This window comes from Leucopleurus acutus (assembly GCF_964270905.1).
Source record: "Leucopleurus acutus genome assembly, chromosome: 1".
NCBI lineage: Eukaryota > Metazoa > Chordata > Mammalia > Artiodactyla > Delphinidae > Leucopleurus > Leucopleurus acutus.
Window position 1 is genome coordinate 135,880,810 of NC_139142.1, and position 23,189 is coordinate 135,903,998.

The 23,189-nt window shown below is 54.1% G+C and overlaps 2 protein-coding genes across 4 annotated transcripts in view; one reads left to right on the forward strand and one right to left on the reverse strand.

Moving 5' to 3' along the window:
- The window catches only part of SMAD3 (SMAD family member 3), a 116,593-nt gene extending 98,158 nt beyond the window's left edge, over positions 1-18,435 (forward strand). For both annotated transcript variants that reach the window (XM_082853889.1, XM_082853890.1), the window contains exons 5-9: positions 422-472; positions 10,385-10,597; positions 12,604-12,741; positions 15,234-15,378; positions 17,858-18,435. In XM_082853889.1, the coding sequence (XP_082710015.1) occupies positions 422-472; positions 10,385-10,597; positions 12,604-12,741; positions 15,234-15,378; positions 17,858-17,981 (671 nt within the window). In that variant the 3' untranslated portion in view covers positions 17,982-18,435. The remainder of the gene's footprint in view (positions 1-421; positions 473-10,384; positions 10,598-12,603; positions 12,742-15,233; positions 15,379-17,857) is intronic.
- Positions 18,428-23,189, reverse strand: part of AAGAB (alpha and gamma adaptin binding protein) — a 95,781-nt gene continuing 91,019 nt past the window's right edge. For both annotated transcript variants that reach the window (XR_014326718.1, XR_014326719.1), the window contains exons 13-14: positions 22,624-22,906; positions 18,428-22,209 (exon numbers count right to left, since the gene is read on the reverse strand). The gene's annotated coding sequence lies outside the window, so the exon portion shown is untranslated. The remainder of the gene's footprint in view (positions 22,210-22,623; positions 22,907-23,189) is intronic.

The following is a 23,189-nucleotide window of genomic DNA, read 5'->3' on the forward strand; positions in this document are numbered from 1 at the left end:
TCTGGGCAGCTGCAAGCCTTACCTTCGCTGCCTGGGGTCTGGAGCAGCTGTGGAGAGGGTCTTCCCTGCTCCTTCTGTCCCTCTGGGGGCTCAGTTAACAGGGAGGGTCAGTGTGAGGTCTGTGCACCCAGGCTGGGAATGCAGCAGCCCTGTGGCCGGGTGCTTGGTGAGAAGCATCAAACCATCGAGTTGTGGAAGAGACTCCAAGGTCATCCTCTCATCTGTTGGTTCCACAGATGAGGAAGCTGGGGCCCGGGGAAGGGGAAGCACAGGCGAGGATGTGGGGTTTGGTCTTCTCCTGGACCGTGGAGGCTCAGTCCAAGGTTTTCTTCCTGCCCCACCTTGATGCAAACGTTCTGTCCTCTGGCTCCCCAGGCCAACAGTCTTTTCCGAAGTCTCACAGCTGTGTCTCACCTCCTAGGTTCTCCAAACCTATCCCCGAATCCGATGTCCCCAGCACACAATAACTTGGGTAAGTAGCTCTTTGGATGACTCAATCCCCCTCTAGCTGTAGCCCTGCCTGGTGGCCCGTGTGTGGAGGGGGCCCTGAAGTTGAGGCTCCCCTGCTCCGACCCCCACCATCCGCCCAGTGCAGCCCATCAGGTTTCTGGTTACGTTGTTTCTGGGGTCACCCACAGAACGGGAAACCTGAGAACAGTGGTGGCAGGGAAGGCAGCCGTGTGCCAGGTTTGTATTTCCCCAGGGAGGCGGTTAGACACGCGTGAGTGAAAAAGCCCCGAACCTTGTGCTTAAGAGACACGAGGGTCTCCGGTCAGTGAGCATCCGTGTGTGGTTTGACGCAAAGCCACAGGCAGCGGTGCAAACCGCGGCCCCCGGCTTTCGGGGACTTGTTACTTGGATTTTATCTGAGCACCTCATCTGACAATGATGTCATTTTTATTTAAAACAGTACCATATAAGGAATTTGGGGGGGAAAAAAGCCAAGTTACCCATAATCCCCCTGCCCTAACACAAATATTTTTGTTTCACTCGGTCCCTCTGCTGTTTGTGGATCAGGCGCATATATTTGCGCTTTGCCTTTGAGATGCTAGTTCATATCCATCTTTTCCTTCTGTCTTCTCATTGTTATTTTGTAAACACATTTCCGTACTTAGATGACTCGTTGATCATCTTGCATTATCTCGTGATGTTTTGGAGCAGCTGGGCCATCATTTCCACAACCTTCCCTTAGATGTTTGATTTCTGGGTCCTTTTTCTGAGATTCACTTTTCTAATCCAGGAGCATCCTTTGGCTTCAGTGTGGGGCCTGCCGGAGGGCTCAGAACAAATTAAATATTTGTTCAGTTTTTATTGAGGGGAGGTTTTTTTTTCTGTGTTGGTCTGGTAGCTTTAGAAAAATGTGAGTTTGATTCTTTTCCAGCCTGTATTGCTGGGGTTTGATTTGTGGCTCAGGAAAAGGAGGAGTTAATATCCAAGCTTGGTGAATCAGAGTGGATTGTGGCCTGGCTTTTGTTCCCAGTTGTTCCCAGTCCTTGACTGATAGCATCAGATGAAGAAAGTCCTCATTTGGAACGTGGGGAGCTGCTTGAAAACCTTTTGATACAGGCTGACAAGTGGGCAGTGTGAACTGTAGCTTTGGGGGATCTGTTTTATCATCTTTGTAAACTAATACCACTGTGAGTGTTGGGCTTTACAGCGGGAAGGTCACATTCCCGATGGGAAAGGACTGATGGGGTTTTTAAACACAAATTCTGAAGGCTGGAAGCTGTGTTAACCCTTGAGAACTTAAAGGCCATGAGTGTGAACTTGACTCTGGGCTTTCAGCTCTGGAGGCTGAGCCCTCTTACCCCACCATGGCCATGGGTGCCCTGAAGTCGACAGACATCAGAGCTGGTGCTTGCCTTGGCAGCCCCACTGCCTGACTTGGTGGTTCAGGCCGCAGGTTGTCCTGGGCGGGTACTCACTGTGAATTCCCCTCGAGATTGCGTGGACCAGGATGACAGCATGTTCTTGAACTTGGCCCCGAGGCAGAGTGCCCTGCTGGCACAGTTCTCCCTTGCCTCTCGTCTGAGGGTCAGGAATTCTTAGGCCGTTTCTTCCAAAGGAAGGGACAGCCTCCAAGCCTGGTGGGCAGAGAAGGGGGTGCCACTCGGCTGGGAAGATGTGAATGTGGGGGACAAGTCAGCCAACAAGCCCCGGTAGGACTCACGGCGAGACACGGGCGCTGACAGGCCCGGCTTCCTCTCTGCTTGCCAAGCCCTCGAACCCCCGCCTTCACCCATTCGGTACTGTTGGTAGGGCCCCTACCATCTCACAGCCTCTGGCATCGTAGCTGCAAGGGGATGAAAGGATGGACGAAGATGGCAAACGTTTCTCGAGAACTTGCTGTTCACTGAGTGTTGTGCAGAGTGGCTCATACCTGTTAACGGAACCTTTGTAACAACTATCTAAGGTGGTGGTGCTGTGATTTTTCATTTTATGGAATAGGAAACCAAGGGACGGACTGGTTAATGAACTTGTCCCCTTCACGCAGCTAGACAATGGAGAAGCTGGCTTTGAACTCAGGCCATGGGGATCCAGAACTTGTGCCCCCATGTGCAGCAGGACCCTGCCTTTGCTCGGTCCCTTAGACTAGCTCTCCCCTTTTTCACTCAGAAGAACTAGGCTCAAGGAGACACCTATTGACGTACAGTTGGGAACACATGTCAGGTGTGAGGGCCCTGGTGTCCCATGTTGTCCCTGGCTGGGAGCCCTCCCTGCTTACCTGTCTCTTCCTCACTCAGTCATTCTCTGGGCACTTCCTGCTTGGTCACTGTATGCCAGTCCAAGTGGGGGAATTCAAAGAGGCGTCACAGACCCTGACACGAAGGTGCTTTTGGCCTTGTTGGGATAAATAAGGCAGGACGATAAATACTTTTTATATAAAACAAGAGGGGGGACTTCCCTGGTGGTCCAGTGGTTAAGTCCGCCTTCCAGTGCAGGGGATGTGGTTTCGATCCCTGGTGGGGGAACTGAGATCCCACATGCTGCGGGGCAACTAATCCCTCGCGCCGCAACTACTGAGCTCATGTGCCACAACTAGCGAGAAGCTGCAACAAAGAGCCCATGTGCCGCAATGAAAGATCCCATGTGCTGCAACTATAATAAATAAATAAATAAATAAATTAATTAAAGCAAGAGGTAGGTGCAGATGAAGTACCCTGAGGGTTCAAAGGAGCAAACCGTGGCATTCCAGTGGGGACATCATCCAGGGTGGCCAGTGTCTCCTATGTATTAACTCATTCAGTCACCATTCGCTGAGTTCCTAGTAGGTACTGATGCTGGTGGTCCAGAGCCGGGGAGGACGTTTAGGCGTTCACAGTCTGGTGGAGTGGCTGGAGGTGTCTGTCCACCGGTGATGCACTGTGCCCGGTGCCAAGGGAGCTGCACACAGGAGGAAGGAACTGTATGTGCCCAGGAGGACAGTGCCAAGTAGGGTGGGGGGACCTTGGAGTTGTGATGACCTGTATGAGCTGGGCCTTGAAGGACAGGTGGGACACGGTGAGGCAGAGAAGGAGGGAAGGACGCTGCCGATGGAAGCAATGGCGTGAAAGGGTGGGGTGAGCTCGGAGGACAGCTGGCGGTGTGGTTGGCTGGCTTGTTGGGAGGCACAGTGGAGAAGATGAGGCTCGGGGTTGGCGGGCTGAGAAGAGAGCCCTGAGGGCCCCCCTTACGTAGCCCTGTCTTGCCTATAGGATGAGGCGAGATGGTGGGTTCTGAGTTGGGGGTTGGTGGTTATCTGACAGCAGCTTCATAATGATTAATCTGGCCACTGTGTGGAATTTAAAATCTAGGGGAAATTACTGGGGCTACCCCCCCCCCCCCAAATACCCACTTAGGAAGCTGTAGCGCTGAAGGAGGCTGAGATGAATGCTTTAGAGAAATGGCAGCGGGAGAGGAGAGGGCGTTTAAGAGTGTCATGAATCCTGGCATTCATTGATCAGCTTTAACTGGGAAAACGACGTTTCAGTTTAACTGAGGCAGAGCCCCAGGAGATGGGACGGCGTTTGGGGCGAAGGGTGACAGGGAGATGCCGGTGCTTGCCTGTGTCCAGGAAGCGGCAGGACGGTCAGGAGAGAGGCTGCGGCTGGAGGTGCGGCTTTGGAAGCCATTAGCATGTTTGACAGCCTTGCCCAGAGTGGAGTCAGAGACATGATTTTGTCATCAAATGAGTTTGGAAAGCCTATACTGTGCCCCCTCCTGGGGCCCCCAGGGCACCCGCAGCGTAAAGCCTCTGAGAGTCCTGCAGAAAGGAGGCCTGTTTGGTCCAGCGTTTCTCCCACGGGTCCAACCGCTGCTGGAACACTTTTCTCTTACGATCCCATTGACCCTCCCATAGATCTCACTTTGGAAACACTGATGAAGGTTCGGCTGAAGTCCTGGGAGTGGATGGATTCAGTGGAGAGGGAGACCCAGCTCAAGAAGGAAAGAGGGCTGAAGACAGACTCACGGGACCCTCTCGGGAAGAGGCTGAGGGTCAGGTGGAGGATGGGGCCTCAGGGAGGGGAGGAGGTGCTGAAGGACACAGTGGGCGGGTTCTGCAGAGATGCGAAGTGAGAAGTGAGAAGAGAACTCCTCGTGAGTTCAAGGGCATCTTTTGGGGATAAAAGGGTGGTGGGGTGGGCAGCACGCAGCAGCTGCCTCTGCGTTTCTCCTTTGTGGCTGGCATGTCCCAAACAGTAGGATGCTGACAGGCACGCGGAGAGTTCTCCCCGGAGAGAGACAGGGCATCTCAGGACACCTATTATTTCTAGTAAAGGAGTTATTATACAAAAAGAAAGCAAGCATAGGACATGGGGCTGCTGCTTCATTTCCTCCCTCCTCCAGGCAAAAGATTGCACCTCCTGCCACAGTAAAGCCACTTGGGGTGCCTCGTGGAGGCGCCCCATGAGTGACTGAAAGGCAGCTCAGCTTCTGGCCAGGGGCAGGCTCTGGGGAGGTCCCAGGGCTTTGTTTTGCAGGGAAGGGATGTGAGCAGGTGATGTTCCTGTTATTACACATCATGCCGGATGAGTCACCTGGAATTTCCTAAGGATTTAGGTCAAGGATTGGAGCAAATGGAGGGGAAGGAGGAGGGAGGCGGAGAGAGAGAAGAAAGATAACGAGCTGGATCCTGCCGGTGAGTAAAGTTGTTCTCTGCTTTAAAGTGAGACATCTCGGGAGGGGCCTTGACTGGGGGAAACGAGGTACCAGGGAATGTCCTGGGGCAGCGGCTGAGCTGGAGTTTAAGGAGGTGATGGTTTCCCGGAGGACCTTGGGCTGAGGCTGCCTTCCTCTCCTGCCAGGAGAAGGGGGCCCTGGTGGCAGAGTAGCAGGAAGACCCCTGGGCCCCGAGAGAGGGCAGGGGCCCACGTTACAGGCCCTACCCGATCCCAGGTGTCTTGGGCTGCTGCAGAAGTTCTTTTCTGAGGCCTCGTTGGGCTTTAATCTTCCATAAGCTTGGGACACCACAGGCAGGCACCTTCATGGCAGGACGTCGGCTGCCGGCTGGACCGTCACGTCCCCGAGGGTCCGTCCAGCTCTTAGACTTTTCCACTGTTCTTGGTTTCAGTAAACTGGTCCTAGGTTGAAAGAGCGTGGGGTCTTTTCTGTGTAAAACTGGGTTTGTTGCCTAATCCTTGGTGAGACAAGTTGGCATTGGTGCCCGGCTGCTGGGACACAGCTGGCCTGGGCCTGCAGGGACCTAACCCTCAGGTACACAGGTGGCTCAGGCACAGGGGTAGAGGATATTTTCACAGCCACCTGCGCTGGGCCTCGAAGGTTGCGTCCTGGCAGACGAGGGGGACGAGCAGTCCAGGCAGGGGAAGTGCACGTGGGGGTTGGGGCGTGGAAGCCTCCTGGCCTGAGGCAGAGCCGCCTTCCGCAGGTGAGCAGGGCGCAGACTAAGGCAGCCGTTTGTGTCCTGACCTTTAGCTTTACAGCGTCGCTGCTCCAGGCCCTCGCCCAGTCCCTGCTTTCGATGTATAGTAGAAAGTTAATTTCCCCGCTCCGACCTCCCCCCGCCCCTTTCGTTTACCGGATTTGGATCTCTCGCACATGTTTTTAATAGGCATCCCTTTGCCTTCTGGGTTTTATTCTGTTTTCTTTTCCTTAAACAAAACAGAAAGTCAGTGCCAGCTTGGAATCGGGCTCAGAGCCGAAGCCAGCCAATGCGTTAGGCTGGCAGGGGGCCAGTCGAGAATTAAGTGCCCCGTGCTCCTCGAGTGGTCTGGCCGACACCGCACCGGTGGGGACAGGGGGCCGAGCACGGCTGCAGCGGGAGGCTCCTGCGTCTGCAACGCCTCTGCTGCAGGAAGAGAGATTGGCACAGACTCAGCAGTCTGGCTGAGAGCAGAAGCGTTTGAAGGGAAGGCCTTGGGCACACGCCATCAGCTGCCACTCCAGGTGTGCTGAGTCCTTGGCTAGAGAAGCGAAACCACTTTCCACTGGGGCAGGTCACTTTACCCTGTAGAGTTGTCCTCCCAGAGGAGCCTGTGAGTGGCATATGTTCAGGGTTCTTAGAAGCAACCTTACATAAAATTGCTTCTGCGTTTGTTGGGAAACTCTTGAAACTAGGGTAGGTTGGCTGGTTGGATTGATTGATGTGGAGGAGGAGTAGCCACCTGAAGATGTCATTTAAGATTTAATGCCCAGCTTCCCTGGTGGCGCAGTGGTTGAGAGTCCGCCTGCCGATGCAGGGGACACGGGTTTGTGCCCCGGTCCGGGAGGATCCCACATGCCGCATAGCAGCTGGGCCTGTGAGCCATGGCCGCTGAGCCTGCGCGTCCGGAGCCTGTGCTCCGCAACGGGAGAGGCCACAACAGTGAGAAGCCCGCATACCGCAAAAAAAAAAAAAAAAAAAAAAAAAGATTTAGTGCCCAGGACAAGTTTTGTTTCCCCTGCAGAACTAGTAAGAATTGTCTGTCCACCAACCAGAGCCATGTAGCATATTATGCTCCCTTTTCGCCTTGTCTGCTAGGAAGCTTAGACCCAAGCGGAGTGCTCTTTCAGGAGCTGTAACTTCATGGTTAGCCTGTTTATAGTCTTCTCTTTTCCAGGGTCCTGACTTTGTCTTGTTCGGAACCATGGTCTGGATAAGTCCTTTGGTAGGAAAGAAATGAGGGCATACATGAAGTTTAAAATAAAGGCATAACCCAGAGGTGGTGATCATACTTGGGTCTGCAGCTCCTCTTACAGAAATGCCTTGAGGAAGCACCGAGGGATGATGGGAGGGAGAGAGGTGAAAGGCAGGGCTGACTGTCAGTTGTTTGCAGACAACAGTAAGTGCATGGCTGCGGTGCTGCTTCTGAATGTAGGTCGGCTCGTCCAAACAGCACTCTCTGAAATGGCAGCCTTCAGACTTTGCCTTGGCCTGACTGCTCTGTTCCCCCAACCAGCATCTTCTTAATTATGTGTCAGGCTCCTGCATCCTGTGTTTTCCACAGCACTGTTCAGTGAGTGTCTGTGAGTTGCAGGGATGTTTAGATAAGGACTCAGATCTGCTTGGGAGGGCCTCTTGGGCTAGGACCCCAAGCCTCTCTCTGATTCCGAGACACCTTGAAGCCCACACATGCCCAGAATATGGTTCTGGCCCCACGTTACCCAATGGGTGGCCTGCTGGCTTCTCTCCTTTTGATGGGTGGGCTGAGTCAGTGTTCCTGGGAGCCTAGCTCGCTCACTTCTGCCTGGACTAAGCCCAGGGGGTGCTGGAAAAGGCTTTATAATTTGGAGATGAAGACGGCTCTGTTCTGTACTTGGCTAGAGAAGCCAAGGCCAGCCCAGATCAGCCATAGCTGCCTCTTCGTGGTGACCCATGCCAGAAACACCGTGACCTACATGGTCTGCTTTCAGTGGCTTCCAGTACACTGCAGTCACTGTTCAGACTGGGCCACTGAGGCCAGAGAGGGACGTCATGTCCCTCAGCTTGCACAGCAGGGTCAGCGGAGCTTGCCTCTGGGAATTCCCCAGTACCTCTTGGCCCTGACACGTTGCCAGACCACTTTGAAGGCTCGGAGTGCACTTGGATTTCTTAGGTGGTGGTGGTTGTTTTTTTTTTAAGGTTTCCAAAGCAACATAGCTCACATTTTAGTGACCACATTGTTTAGAATATAGCTTATCTCATTGGAATGTCAAGCATCGAGCAAAGCCAGAGCCGGATGTGGCTGGCGTGGCTCAACCCAGCCTCGGGGGCACTGGCCGCGGGCCGTGGTCGCTCCTGCCCCACCACACCACTTTCACCATTAAGTAGTGTGGGCCCTGGCAAGGCAAGGAGGGGCAAGGACACTTCGCTCCCTTCGGATGGAGGTCAGGACAAGAACAGGATCTCTTCAAGTTCATATAACCAAAATTATTATAATTTCTGTTAACACCATTTATTGAGTGCTGGATGTGTGCCCCACTCTCCACTTGAATTATCTCAGTCCATCCACAAACAGCGCCTGGTGGTAAAGGAGATTCTCCGCTCTGGTGACCCGGGGCGGGGGGGGGCGGGGGGGGGGATGTGGACACTGAAATTCAGAGTTTAACTGGTTTGCTCAGCAGCACACAGCTGGTCCGTGTCTGAGCGGAGGGTGGACGATGGTCCATCCGGCCTTGAAGCTTGTGCTCCATGACCTGGTCAAGCATCTAGGGCAGTGGTTTTCAACTGGGGCCTGTTTTGCCCTGTGGAAGACTTTTTGCAATGTCTGGAGGCATTTCTTACTGTCACAGCTGGGACGGTGAGATGGATGTGTGCCGCCGGCATCGGGTGGGTAGAGGCCAGGGATGCTGTGCACATCCTAGAGTGCACAGAACCCTCTCCCCACAGAGAATTATCTGGCCCCAAATCTCAATAGTGCCGAGGTTGAGAAACCTGATGTAGGTGTCCTGACCCTCTAGCTGACTCTTCCTGGGTGTGTTGAGTGCAGGGATGTCACGGGCTGCAGCTCCTCCCGTGTGTGCTGACCTCCTCTTTACCCTTAGACGGGATCATGGGCGTAGACCCCAGAAGGAGATCAGGGCCACTTTGCCCTGCAGGGGAACCCGGGCCTCTCCTGGGCTTTACGCACTTTCAGAGGTCTGGTGAGCTGAGCAGAGGTTCTCGTGGGTTCTCGCTCTGGGAAGTTGCCCGGCGGGCGGTGAGCAGGGGTCTCGGGCCAGTGCTGAGACTTGGCACGGCGAGCCCTTCCCATCACTCTCACTGGCTCCCACAAAGTCACGCCCTGAGTGACCAGGCGGCTCCACGTCTCTGTAAGAGCCAGAGCGAGTGACTCAGGCTGGAGGTCTGAGACAGAGAAATGAGAGCAGCAGAATCCCTGATTCGCCAGCAGATGGTGGGATTCAAGTAGGCAGAGAGCAGGATGTGGCCCGGGGAGCAGTACAGAGCAGAGAAGCAGCTGGAAGGGCTGGCTGGAGTGCTGGGGAGTCCTGTCAGAGGCGTGGCACTGCTGCAAGTGAGGAAGGACGAGGGCCCGGCCCAGGGCCAAGAGGATGGACCCTAAGGTGGGAGATGACACACAGACGGGCAGGAGGAGGGCAGGGGTACCTGGGCAGGTGTGGAGCCTGGAACAGCTGGAGGTGACAGGAGGCGTAGGGAATCACGGGAAAGGTAACGTGGAGGCACGCGAGGGGAAACCTCTGTTTCAGGGGTTCCCACCTCTTCTGAGAACCAGCAGTTTGCTCTGAGGAGCCCTTGACCGAGACACAGACTGACAACTAGGATAAATTCAGAGCTGCTTTTAGGTGAGTTTGTGTCTTAGCCACCCCGACAGATGGCATCTGGATACATTTGGAAGATAGTTTCCGCAATAAGAGGCAGGGACCCAGTTCACTCTGTAGACGGTGCCTGGTGCCTGTGTGGCTGTGGACGCGACCCCCTGGGCCGCACCAGCCTTGTCATTTCACAGGCTTGGACGCTGCCGCCCGACAGGCTAGGAGTTAGCCCACGACCAGGCAGAGCCAGAAGCTGCAAGCCCTTCTGGGAGGCAGAGATCAGCATGGGTTACTCTGGGGACCTTGGGAGAGAGGCAGATGGTGTGGCCAGACCGCAGTGGGCACTCCTGGCCTGTCCGGTGCGTTTAGCCAGGTGCTTGTTGGTCTCAGGGCCTTTTGGGTTTGACCCAGCACCTCCTTGAAGACTACTTCAGTAAGCCAAGGCCAGGCCGGGCGGGGCAGGGCCTTTGTGAGCTCAACTAAATAAAAAGTACCAAGGCCAGTGGAATGCTTCTCCCAACACCTGAGGGTTTTGTCCCACTGGATCCTGCGAGTTTTACACAGTAAAAGGGTGAGGCGGGGGGGGGGGGGGGGTGTGGATTCTAATGCCCTGAGAGGTGGGGAAACAGGCTTCTGGAGCATCTAGGGGACCCCATCCAGGAGTTCAGGGGCTGGGGGGGGCCCCCTGACCCAGTGGCCCGGCCTGTCTCCTCAGACCTGCAGCCCGTCACCTACTGCGAGCCGGCCTTCTGGTGTTCCATCTCCTACTACGAGCTCAACCAGCGTGTCGGGGAGACATTCCACGCCTCACAGCCGTCCATGACAGTGGATGGCTTCACCGACCCCTCCAACTCAGAGCGCTTCTGCCTGGGGCTGCTCTCAAATGTCAACAGGAACGCGGCCGTGGAGCTGACGCGGAGGCATATTGGTAAGGGGCGGCCGCGCTCCCCCCTCTGACACCACCCCGCGCCCCAGCCAGCACAGCCCCTGCCAGAACCCACCAGCCACCACTGTGCGCCTCCCCCGTGCCCGTCCCCCAGGCTGCGTATTGCCTTGTTTAGGGGCCAGACAGGTAGAGTTGCGGTTGCTTGATCGTTCCCACTCAGAGACCATTTCTGAAAATTTGAGAGCCACAGAGGACAGTTGACTTTCTTGAGAAAGGCAACCGTGCAATTCTCTTAATAAAAATACCCTTGAAGTACTGATAGGTGGACAGGTATATAGTCCACCTTGGAGGAATGATACTCCTCGTTCTAGGAACTTAGAAGAGGTAGAGAGACCAGTATTGCCCGCCTCCGGGACACCACTGCTGCTAACACTCTCTCCTGACACCTAGCACGTGGTGAAAGATCACTTAGTTTAGGGAGGAGGAAGCCTTGCTGTGTGTCACTTGGTTTGCTCATAAAATTATCGTGCTGGGGATGTTCACAGCCCTGCGATCCAGAGTCCTAGAAGGGCCATAGAGATGGTGTAGAGATGGTGGGTATTCTCAGACATTGTTGAGGGCACGCAGGGTGGCCAAGGGGTTCCAGAGGAAACGCAGGAGCTGGGCAGGGCAGCAGGGGTCTGGGCACATGTGAACCAGAGCACCTCTGCGCTCGTTTGTATTATATCTTGCGCCTTCACAGAAGATTTCATTTGGACAGAGGGTTTTACAGTCAAGAAAAGTTTGGAAGCCATGGGCCTGCGCCAGTGCGCCTATTTTCCAGGGAATGATAACCTGATGCCCAGGGAGGGGCAGAGCCCTGCAGGGGCCACACAGCAAGTGTGTAACACAGTCGGTGACAAAGAGCCCCCTCCTGCCCCTGAGCCTGCATCCTTCCCAGACAGCTTCCTACTTGTTTTCTTTTAAAAAGATCCTCGGTGGTATACACAGGTGTTTACTTACCCACTTTATACTTTTCCATATTTAAATATAACATTTCAAAAATTACCCAAACATTTTTGTCCTTTGGGTCTGGGTCTTCCCACCTCTGCCTCCCGCTCTTGACCGACATAACTCTAGGGCGCCTCCTAGTGGCCCCCGAGTCTGTCAGCACCCTGGTGTCTGTGAGCCGCCAAGTCCTGTAGCACTGAGCCAGGAAGAACTGGGGAGTGGCGGGGCCGGGGACAGTGGTGGGACGAGGAGGCAGGCCTGCAGCCGGTCGCTTGGTTTCCATCCCACTCCACGTTGCGCCTGTGAAAGCTGGCTCCATTCCCCGGCCCTCTGGGCCTCTGCCCCCAGGAGTGGGAACAAAGACCTTCCAGGCAGGAGAAGAGAACATCCCCTGGCTGAGCAGAGACTCCTTGTCAGAGGGTTTATATAACTTGCTTGAATTGCGGAGCCAATTTAAAAATAATTTCTGTCCATCTGGAGTGGATTTAAGAGATGAAGGGAAAGTAAATGATATAAAGCTATGGAATGTTTTAGAAAAATGCATCGAGGGGAGAAAGGTACAGGGAGTGGCACTAATTAAGCCATCCTTGCAGTGAAGGGCTCCCGGGGTATCTGCCGCCTCAGGAGGAGCTCTGCAGGCTGACTAAATGAGTTTCTGAATCTTGGAGGGGGAAGGGACCTAGTAGTAGTAGCAGCAGCAGCAACTACTGCTCACCAGGCACTTGCTGTGTGTCTTACAGCAGCCCCATGAGGTAGGTACGATTGTTACCCCCATCTTACGGATGAGGAAACTGAGGCTCAGCGGCTGAGTAACTTGGCCGAGGCCCATGGCAGGTCATCGGCAGAGGCTGCTGTTAAGACTTACCCATGCTCTTTCCTCTCGTCGTCTGCCTCCCCAGCTTTGGCATCACTTCCCTGTGTGTTTAGGGTTGGGCTCTGGGCCCCGTTTGCCTGGTGACCCTGGCAGAGAACCAGTCACTTGGAGCAATCGGCTGCAGTTCTGCCTCCTCTGGTAGCCTCAGCTGGTGCCAGGACCACTCTGACCCGAATCTCTCTAGGGCGAGGCGTGCGGCTGTACTACATCGGAGGCGAGGTCTTCGCAGAGTGCCTCAGCGACAGTGCCATCTTTGTCCAGTCTCCCAACTGTAACCAGCGCTACGGCTGGCACCCAGCCACCGTCTGCAAGATCCCACCAGGTACCACCACCGACATACCCACCCTTTCCCTGAGGTCCTCTCCTCTGCGGCACACGCCTGGGATGCTAAAAAGGTTTCTCCTCTCTTACCTTGTCTCCTCATGGGTGTTCGCACTGACAATCTGGAGATGCTTCCCTTGGGTTTTCTGCCTTGCTGTCTTATTGTGACCTCCCCGAACCTTCGGGGAGCAGACGCAGCATCTGACACATCTGCCTTTGATCTCTGGGTACCTGTTTATTGCCTGTGTGCATAGATGCTAAGATAGTATGCCTGCTTCCTTCCTTTTCTCCCTCCCTCCCTCCCTTCCTAAAGCCATGCCAGATGCTGTAGGGGGATGGAGGGGTGCAGAAAGTCCTTCTGCTGTCCCCACAGACCTTACCCATCAGCTGAGTGTGCAAGGCAAAGACACAAATGTGTTTAATACAAGGGAGGGTGCTACGCACCATGCAAGCAGCACAGGTAACGTGCTCTTGGATCCAAGGGGAGAAACACATTTAACTGTTAGGATGGATCAGGAAAGGCTTCATGGAGGAGAAGGCATTTGGGCTTGGAGCAGTAGGTAAGCATTAGGCATAGGGTGATGGTGGGGCGGGGACCGTGAGGGCATCCCAGGCAGAGGGAACGATATGGGCGAAGGCCCAGAGGTGATGGAGGGCAGGGCACACGTGGGCTGCACTCTGCCTGCAGAGTGGCCGTTTAAACGACAGTCGGGAGACACGTTTAGAAAACATGATGGGACCAGGCCACGGAAGAACATGAGAAAGTTTTGCTTTTATTCAGGGGGACTGTTGAGGGTTTTCTGAGTAGGGCTACGAATCCCACCTGTATTCCAAGGGGTGGCAGGCTCACCCCAGAGGGTGGCTTGGACAGGGCCAGGCCTGGGTGGATGACCAGGCAGGTGGCTGATCTCATCCAAGGCCTCTTTACTTAGAAAGCTGAGGCAGAACGCCCCTGCCGCAGCCCACCTCTCCCAGGGCGCGCAGCCGCAGAGCGTGGACTGTGCCCGGTGGGTAGAGTGTGTGGCTCAGTCCGTTGCCTGCGGCGTGTGTGTGGCATGTCTTCCTGCTCACTAAGTAGCAGGTGGTGGTGGAGCGGTGGGTCATGGGCTGGATCAACTTAAGAATGCAAAAGAGTTTGAGATGCTCGTGGTGCTCTCCATTTCTGGAACGTCGTGTGGTTGCGTTTACAGAGCACACGGCTACCTTGGGGCTCACTTAGTCCTCACCAGTTATTCTAGCTCTTCAGGCGAGGAGGCATGCTGAGGAGACAAGTTCAGAGAGGTTAAGCTACCTGCAAAGGACACACAGCTAGTAAGTGGCTGAGCCAGGATGAGCCTAGGGCTGTGTGCTTCTCTGCTGCTTGCTGGGCGGGGGACCGGAACTCACCTTGGGCTCTGCTTCACCCCTCTTCCCCTCAGAGAAAATGAGAAGAGGAAGTCCAGATGCGCACTTGGCTTTGTGCCCATCCCCCGGCCCCACCCTCTCCCTCTCTGGTTCCGGCAGAGCTGGCTGTGGTGCTGGATGTTATCTCATGGGATGTCAGAGCTGCGGGGCCTCTGAGGCCAGCCTCTCCTTTCACAAGGGAGACACGGGCTTAGAAGAGAAAGTGACCAGCCCAGAGTCACGCAGCAAGCCGAGGGGCCCAGTGCTGGCCCGTTAGTGTCACCTCAGCTCACCTTTTTGGGCATTTTTGGCATGTGCTTTTTTTTGTCTTTTCTTTCTCTGATTGACACATTCCTGGCACTCAGGCGGTAGGACTTCGAACAAGAGATTTTACGGTAAACTTTATGTGTGCCTGTCTCTGGTTTTATGCCTGGAGTTAGGTACACACCTTCAACTTTGCCGAGAATGTCACCCCACCCCAGCCTCGTGCCCAGAGGCCAAGATGTGGCCCAGATCTCTCGCTGCCTCCTGGCCCGGGCAGAGGTGGATTTGTTGGAGGAGCCCAGGTGGAAGGTGCCCAGGACCCTCTGCCGAACTCCTGTTGGCACGGCAGGCCGGGTAGCCTCTCAGCTGGCCCGTCTCTCTGGTGCTCCCCCCATCAAAGGGCAAGGACTCCTGCTCCCCAGGAGGTCGGCCATACCCGACGAGCCTTCAGGCTCGTGACCCTGCCTCTGTTCCCTGGAGTCTTGCCTTGGCCCCTTCGCCCAGGGCAGGGCTCACCTCTCCCAACCGTTTCCCTTGTTCCTGGGCTCACTTTACTGTGTTCCTCAGCCTTCCCATGGCTCTGGGAACTGGAGCTATGGTCCCCGCTGTTTAACTCTCCCCCCTCACCTGTGTCAGCTGCATCTCCCCATCACGGTGGTGATGGCTTCAGGGGCGGGGACCACGTGGGCTCGCCCCCAGTGTGGTGCTGAGCGTGGAATCTGTGGCTAATACGGGAACACTGGTCCGGGTGACCCTGGGGGTGGGGTGGGGGGCTTTAGCCAGGAGAGGAGCTCCGGACAAGTGCACTCTTCGTCCCCACGAGCACTGTTTTTGTTCTGTTGGCAGGATGCAACCTGAAGATCTTCAACAACCAGGAGTTTGCCGCCCTCCTGGCTCAATCTGTCAACCAGGGCTTCGAGGCCGTGTACCAGCTGACCCGGATGTGCACCATCCGCATGAGCTTCGTCAAGGGCTGGGGAGCCGAGTACAGGTCGGGGCTGGGGCGCTTGTCCCTGGGATGCGGGGACTGCAGGTGGCTCAGAACGCAGAGCAAGGGCTCCCCAGAGATGAGCTAGGCTGGCCCTTGCCCCGAAGAGCAGAGGGACCAGGGATCCGAGCGGGGCCAAGTCCCACTAGACGGGAAGAGCCGAGCAGTGCTCGCCCAGTTTCTCAGGAGCTGGGAGCGTTCCATCCTCACCACAACCCTGGGTGGGGACGCTGGCATTGTCCCCGTTGTACGGATGAGGGAACAAAGGCCCAGGGAGGGAAAGCGACTAGCCTAAAGTTGCATCATTTGTGGAAAAGCTGAGCCTAGAACTGTGTCCTCTTGGCATCTTCCTCCTTGTTCGTTTTGGGCAGATGGTTTTAGGAAGACCCTCTCCGGGGAGTTAAGTCTTCATCTCACTGCTCCTTCTCTCCTCTGTGGCTCCATCTCTGACCCGATGAACCTGAGGATCTAGGATATTAAAACTGAGAAGCAGGGAAGGGAGGAGGAGATTTGGGTGGTCAAAGGAACAAAATTTACTTCCTCAGAAATGATTTTTTCAGAATTTCTGAGATACTGGTTTTAACACGGCACTGGTCAGGGGTGTCCCTGGTTTGCTCTGTCGAATCTCTCGGGCCACTCTGGCGTGGGCTTAGAGAAGCCCGTTCCTTTTCCTTCCACACCTGGACAGGAGTTTCCCCTAGAGGCAGTTCTGTGTGCCCAGCCCCGACTCCGCGGCAGACACAGAGGTGCCCGCACGTCAGCTGGAGCCTTCCAAGTTACTCTCCCCTTCTCTTCATTTTTCCAGATGTTTGGAATCCATTTTGTTTTGCAGTCATTCTGCACCCAGGCCAAACCCATTTCAGTATTGGCTCTGGGCCACCATTTATAATGAAATCCAGATGAGCATGACTTATGGAAAGTCAGATTCTCATTAGAGGATTTCGGTCCATAAAATCCTCCTCTTTCATTTACCGTACTTTAAGCTGCTGTTCTCCGTGTCTGCCCCACAGTGCCAGGGAACACAGCACCTTGGTCTCTGGGGTCTCTCTCAAATCCGGGATGAATGACCCGTTGAGCTATCCGAGTGGTCAGCCGTCGGAGAACTTACAACCCGGTTATAATGGCCTGAGATTAGCCCAGGCCCAAAGGCCCAGCCCAAGGGACGTTTTAGCTCACCTTTTGGCCTTGGCTGAATCATTTAGGGAGCAAGAGTTGAAAGGTTAGAAAATTAATCTTCTTTTTAGTTGGGGAAGGGAAATACTTAAAGATGGACCCGGTGGAAAAGAGCCAGAGGGAGGTCCATTTATCCCTGTTAGCACTCAGACTGCAGTCTAGAGGGCCACACTCAGGCACCCAGGTCAGGCAGGCACGCCAGGGCCGAGTCTGCAAGCCCATTTCTAATCCTCCACTCGGGAGAAGCGCGGGCCAAGCAAGCAGGGTGGTGACCTCGGGCCAGCGGCTCTTGACCTGGCGCGGCACTGCAGTCCTCCAGGTTCAAGTGCTTGGGAAGAGGCCCCTGCTGGCAGAAGCCTTTCCCTGGGGGCACTGTGTCACCGTGCGGGACATACTGCCAGCACACCCAGTCCTGTGCAGCCCACCACGTCACTGCCACCTGGCAGCGCCGCGGAGCAACCTAACTGGTGGTGCGGCCCCTTCCCAGAACAGCCTCGCCCTCCTCCTGCCTCCGGGGCCAAGGAGAGTAAGGTTTCACCCCTTCCTGTGAGGTGGCTGAAAGCAGAGCCCAGGCCTCTCACCTCCAGCTGGCACCAGCGTCTCCGGCCTCAGCAGATAGCCTTTGCTCAGTGGAGGCCTTTGGGAGCCTGCCTGCGAGCTGCGTCATCAACCAGCCCGAATTTAGACAAAGTGCTTTGGGGAAAAGAAACGTGTGGTGTGCCTTGGTTTTTTCCAGTAATTGTTCCACGGCTCGCTCTGCTCGTAAGATTTTCCAAAATAAGGCCATAGATGGGAATTGTATCAGCACGTTGGGGACCGACAGCATGTGGACTCTGTCGGCGCCCTGTAAGAAACACCCCTCAATCAGGCAGACGCACGTCATCGCGGCCTGCTGGGGGTAGGTCGGGGCTGAAGGCAGGGGAGCTGTAGGTGCCCTCTCAGGACAGGGGGACCAGAGAGACCTTTGCTCTGGCTGAGGTTCTCCATCAGGAGCCCATCAAGGCAACCGGGGGGCCTCTGGGGTACCCTGGAATTTGCCTTACATTTTTCTCTTTAAGGGGGCCACGTCCTTCCCTGGTGCAGGAGAAACCTGATTTACTCAAAGCCCTTCCTGCTTGGGGTTTGGCCCGGCAGTTTCAGCAAGTTAGCGGCACCTCCTCCAGGACAGGGTCTAGCAAGGCAGTCCGTATCTCTGGCTCTGGGAAGAAGCCTGTCACCAAAGCGGGAAGAGGCATTCTGACATGTATGTGTGCGTGCTTCTGGACATTCTTAACATCCCCCAACCCACCCCTTTCCCAATGTCTTGCAGGAGACAGACCGTGACCAGCACCCCCTGCTGGATCGAGCTGCACCTGAATGGGCCTTTGCAGTGGCTTGACAAGGTCCTCACCCAGATGGGCTCCCCAAGCATCCGCTGCTCCAGTGTGTCTTAGAGACATTGGGTGTGAAGGGGGAGGGCGGGGAGGGTGGGCTTGGGGAAAATGGCCATGCAGGAGGTGGAGAAATCAGAACTCAAATCACGGTTGTCAAAGAAGAAGAAATTTTTCTCCCTCAACCAAAGTGGCACGAGCCTGTTTTACAGAACATGAAAGCAAACCCAGAGATGGATTTTTACGAACAGCTGTGTCTGCTGAACACATCTGCCCTTTCGCCCTGGTGCGAAGGGCAAGAAATGGCTTCTGCTCTGGTGGCTTGAGCAAACAGGTAGTATTTCACCACCTGCCCCCTCCCCCAGCCCCCTTTCCTTTTAATGACAGCAAACTGAGATGTCACTGCCCAACAGGAAGCGGCCCTGTGGTCAGGCCCGAGTGCGGAATTCGCCTTGGGCACTCTAGAGGCAGGGAGAAGCCGGCAGGCAGGCGTGTAAAAAGCGCACCTCGGGCCCAGCCCTCCTCTTCCAGTGAGCATTCCTGAACCCCAGCAGCGGCAGACCTTGCACCCTGGGGGCTGAATTGACTTGGGGTGGGGAGGGGTCTTGTCTGTCTCCACCCTTCGGGGAGCATACTGATGGGTGTGAGCGAGTGTGTCCAGAACCGGGCACACAGGGACCGGTGGGAAGAGGTGGTGACACCTCTTCTTTAAAAACACTCTTAAAGTTGTCTGCGTTTTCAGCAGTTGGAAGGATCTGTCGAGGCTCAAGCAGGTAGGAAATGTATAGTTTGTAGCATCACGGTAATCTCAAAGAGATTTGAATTATGTGGAGTGTTCCCGGGAAGCAGGAGGCAGTCGTCTGTGATGGTGTTCAGGCTGAGGCAGCACCACCACGGTGCGTGGGTCTCCGGTCACTGTAAGACCTCGCTCCGCTTTCTCATGCATTCGGCTACATTGGCTGATGTAGTCAGTTGCGTTAATTAAATGAACTTTATCGTATGCTCTTTTAAACCTTTGTTTTATATTAAAAAAAAAAAAAAAAAACCCTGGGTTGGCACGTTGATTGGGAAACCAGAGGGGGACCCAGCAACTTCTCCCCCAAAGTGAAGCTTTTCCAGGTTTTGTTGAGAAGACACCTGCCAGCACTTTTGGAAGCTGAAATTAACAGAAGCAAATTCACCAGGAGGGAAAGATCTCAGGCCAACACAAAAGCAAATGAAAGGGCTATTAAAAATTTTTTTTACACCTTTGAAAATTGCAGGTTTGGTGCAAAGAGGCCTGTCATCTTTCCCCTGGGATATGAGATTATCTAGCTCACAGTAGAGGATCATCAGTGACAACTCTAGCAGTTACAATGTGTAATAAGTACTGCTCCCAGTGGCAATTAGTGAGGAAACTACTATAAGTTATTTCAACTGGAAAAAAAAAAAAAAGAGCCCTCTTCTACTGGCCTTTTGCAGAATACAGCAGATGGAATTGCCACTTGCAATTGGTACTTTATACTTTGCTGCTGTTTTTGTATGAAATGACTTATCCCGTATTTTTGCATGGATTTCTACCAGGAAAAATAAAGGGATTTCCTATGGAAGTCCTGTCTTAATTGCAGGTGAAGGGAAGAAAGCGTACACTTTTGGCAGGTATAAACCTCAAATGTGATGACATTTCTGATGCTATGTGGAGATGTTGGGGGCTTCCTGGGTGCCTCACTTACAGGATCCTAGGCCTCTGAAGCTCCAGCCCTGAAGTTTCCAGGTAGGAGAGCTGCTTGCCAAGCCTCCAGAGGACACAGGAAGAGACGAGAGTACCTGGCCAGACCTGGACTGGTCTTTGCGCAGGACTGTCGACACAGAGCCGGAGACGGTGTGTAGTCCCTCACTCCACCTGAGGGGGCCAGATACTGCAAGTCTGAAGTTCGTGCCTGGTATGAAACGATGGTGGACTGCTTCTTTTAGATACAGGAAATCATCTGAACCTCCTGGATGTGTGTTCCTGCTCCCAGTCAGGTCTGAGACTCACGGTATGACTTCTTATTCCATTTTGGCCTCGGCTGAAGCCATCGTGGTGCCCCCTCTAAAAGCCATGGGGAGCAGTCTCTGAGGGCCCGCGTTCTCCACCTGCTAACGTGATCTCCTGTGAGGGCTTCCTACGGCGCACAGCTGTCCCCCAGGTACTTGGGAACCGGCTTCAGGTACAGCCCAATTTGGGTGATCTTGTTGGTCACATCTGGCTGCATTTGGATGGTGTCTCAGAACCCTCAGTGCTCAAAGCTAAAGGCTACTTCTAGGAGGCATGAAGTTTTAATTTTGTGTTTTTCCGAAAGCTACTTGCTTGGCCCTTTTTCTTTATAGACTAGACTGCTGGAGGAGGATGAGAGGAAAAAGTGGGGAAGCCCACCTTCAGCACCATTGAAAAGAAATTTGGTTGTACCCAGAGGTTAGGATCTGGTTTCATTCCCACCCTAGAGGCTGCGTAGGTGGCTTTGAGGCACATGTAATATTAGTGTCCTTCAAGTCATAAAAATAGTTTAAAAATCCTATTGCCTGAAGGCATTTAGACATTGAAAAACTTAAAGGACAGCTGAAAGGGGCAGGAGGAAATCGGGGCAGTTCTGGGGGGTGACGGTGGCTGTCGGAGACCCTTTTCAGTGCCGTTGTCCAGGCTGCACAACGCGCCTTGCTTCCCTGCCCCGGGCTCCCCGCCAGGCCACCTTCACCTTGCGGCATGTGCTGACGCTGACCTGAGAGCAGCTAGAGCGCGGGGGCCCTAGATCCTGGCCTCAGCGCCTCCCTCAGGAGCCAGCTTGTATTCCCTTTCCTCTCCGCCCACTCCCTCCCCCCTCCTAACTTTATTTAGTACTTGGAGCCTTCCAGTGCAAGTAGGTAGCCGCCCCAGCGGTTCGGGTTACAGGCCTGTGCTGGCCAGTCTTCTCTGCTGGCCACCTTCCTGGCAGGCTGCAGATCTGACATTCTGAGACAAGCCCAGAGTCAGGAGCGGGGACTTGGACTCTTAGGAAGAACAGACATGAGGGCAAGGCTGCTGGCAGACTTTTCCATTGTCCTTATGTTGTCTGTGCTGTATTTTTTTATTTACCATGGTGATTATTTTTTTAAATCATTGTTAATGTATTGGAATGAGCTGTAGCACGTATCTTGTGCTTAGTTTGTTTTTCTCCATCTCCCTCTGGCTTCCTAGAGTTTGGACGTATTCCAGGGCTAAATGCTTTTACTCACGCCGCAGAAAAAGGTTTTCTTTAAGTAACGTGTGCATGTCACGCATGTATGTGAGTAGCTTGGGGAGACGGCAGATATCTGATTTCATTCTCAGCCCCAAGCTGCCATTTCTGAGGCTCCGTGAGGGTCTCTGCGGCCTGAGCGCTCACATTAGAGCTCTCATTAGGCCACTCTCTGTAGTCCTTAAAAGGAGAAGGGAGGGACAGGAATCTGCAGACTGCTCAGGGGACTGTTTACCAAGGGGGTTACCAAGTAGCAAGAGAGGGCATGAGTTTGGTTCCGGGCCCTGTGTCTTACTGTGTGACTAAGTGGCACAGTTGGGAGTTTTTCCCAAATCTACATCTTTGCTAGAAGAAAACCTCAACACAGCTAAGTTGTACCATTTTTCTTGGTGTGGCATAGATGTTCCCTTCTCGAACCCCTTCAAGTAACAGTCTTTCAGGAGTATCAGCCACTCCGCAAGTGGGTGGGAAAGCAGAAAAACGTATGGATCAAAAATGAGGCACCTCTGATGGAAGAGCGGGGAAATGACTTGCGCTACAGGCAACCTTTCAGAAACACAGCTACCACATGCAAAAACTCGCGTATTGTGTAAACTGGATTGAGAGATTCTCTCAAGTGATCCTGTAATTTTTTTCTTTTATGCTAAAGTAATGTACACTCGAGCATTCTGGTGTTTTTATATTTATGTAATAATTTCTTAAAACCATTCAAGACAGATAACTATTTAATTTTTTGAAGAAAGTTGGAAAAGGCTCTCCTCCCAAGGACAGTGGCTGGGAAGAGACGGGGCACAGCCAGTTCCAAACGCTGGTAGAGGGTGCAGTGGCTTTTGGGCTCAGCACCTGGGACGACTGACCCAGGCTGGCTCCCCACGTGGCAGCATGTGACACAGGCAGCTCAGAGTCGAATACAGGCCCTTACGTGGGGGCCTCTGAACCAAGCCCCTCCCCCTTCCTAGGGGTGAGAACTGTCCAGAGGGATGAAGCTATCTTCCTCCAGGAAGCCTTCGTTCACCCTCAGTGCTGCTGTTGCAACTAGGCTGTTCTGGGCAGGACTCCTGTTTGGGTGTGCGTTTGGGTGGGGAAAAAGAACGCGGAGGATGTTGATTACCTTCCCTTCTCAGCCAGCCTGACCTTTTAATACCTTTGTAAAAAGCATGTATGTATTTATAGTGTTTTAGATTTTTCTAACTTTTATCTTAAGAGCAGAGCACCTGTTTAAGCATTGTACCCCCTATTGTTAAAGAACTGTGTCCTCTCTCTCCCCTGTAAGTGCCCTTCTAATAAACTTTTCATTGAAAAGCTGCTGGGCCAGAAGCTCGCTCTCATTCTCGCTGCCATGTCTGAGTGGAGAGAAGAGGTTAAAGGGCCCCAGGGGCTTCAGAGAAACATGTCTCCAAGCCCAAGTGCACTTTGACCAAGGATGTGCCAGGTCCCATTCTGCCACAGCCCCGCTGCCCTCATGCACTCACCGAGGGCAACACGCAGTGCCAGCCAGTCCTGCAGGGATAGGAGGAGCCTCCGGGTCAGGCGCGTGAAGGTGTCCAGCCTCCCAGTTGGCACGCCTCCCAGCGCTGCGCAAGTCCCAGCGACGCTGTCTCCGCGTTGTTACTTCGCGTTCATTCCCTTTGTATTTGAGAGCCTTTGGCAAGTGCGTGGACGCCACCGGATTAATCTTGCCACAGGCAATGGAGGTAGGTTTCAGGTTCCGAAAGAAGCAGGCTTCCACACTCTCCAGCTCACATGACTTCGCTCCTGTGAAAATCCATTTTAAATTCCAAACGCCCAAGGAGAAAGAGACTCCAAAATTGTTTTCCATGGCTGAATCTTACACTGACCCCAGCTGATGTGGATTGAGAAACGGGATGATGAAAATGAATAAACAATTTCGGGGAGGCGGAAGGGAGCTGGCGTGATTCTCTAGCTGGGCCACTTCTACAGCAGCCTTCCCTCCCAGGACCTCACCGGAGTCCACACATGCTGTACCAGGAGGGAGGCAGATTTCCCAGGAATGGCACCCACGTGCCTATAGGTTTGG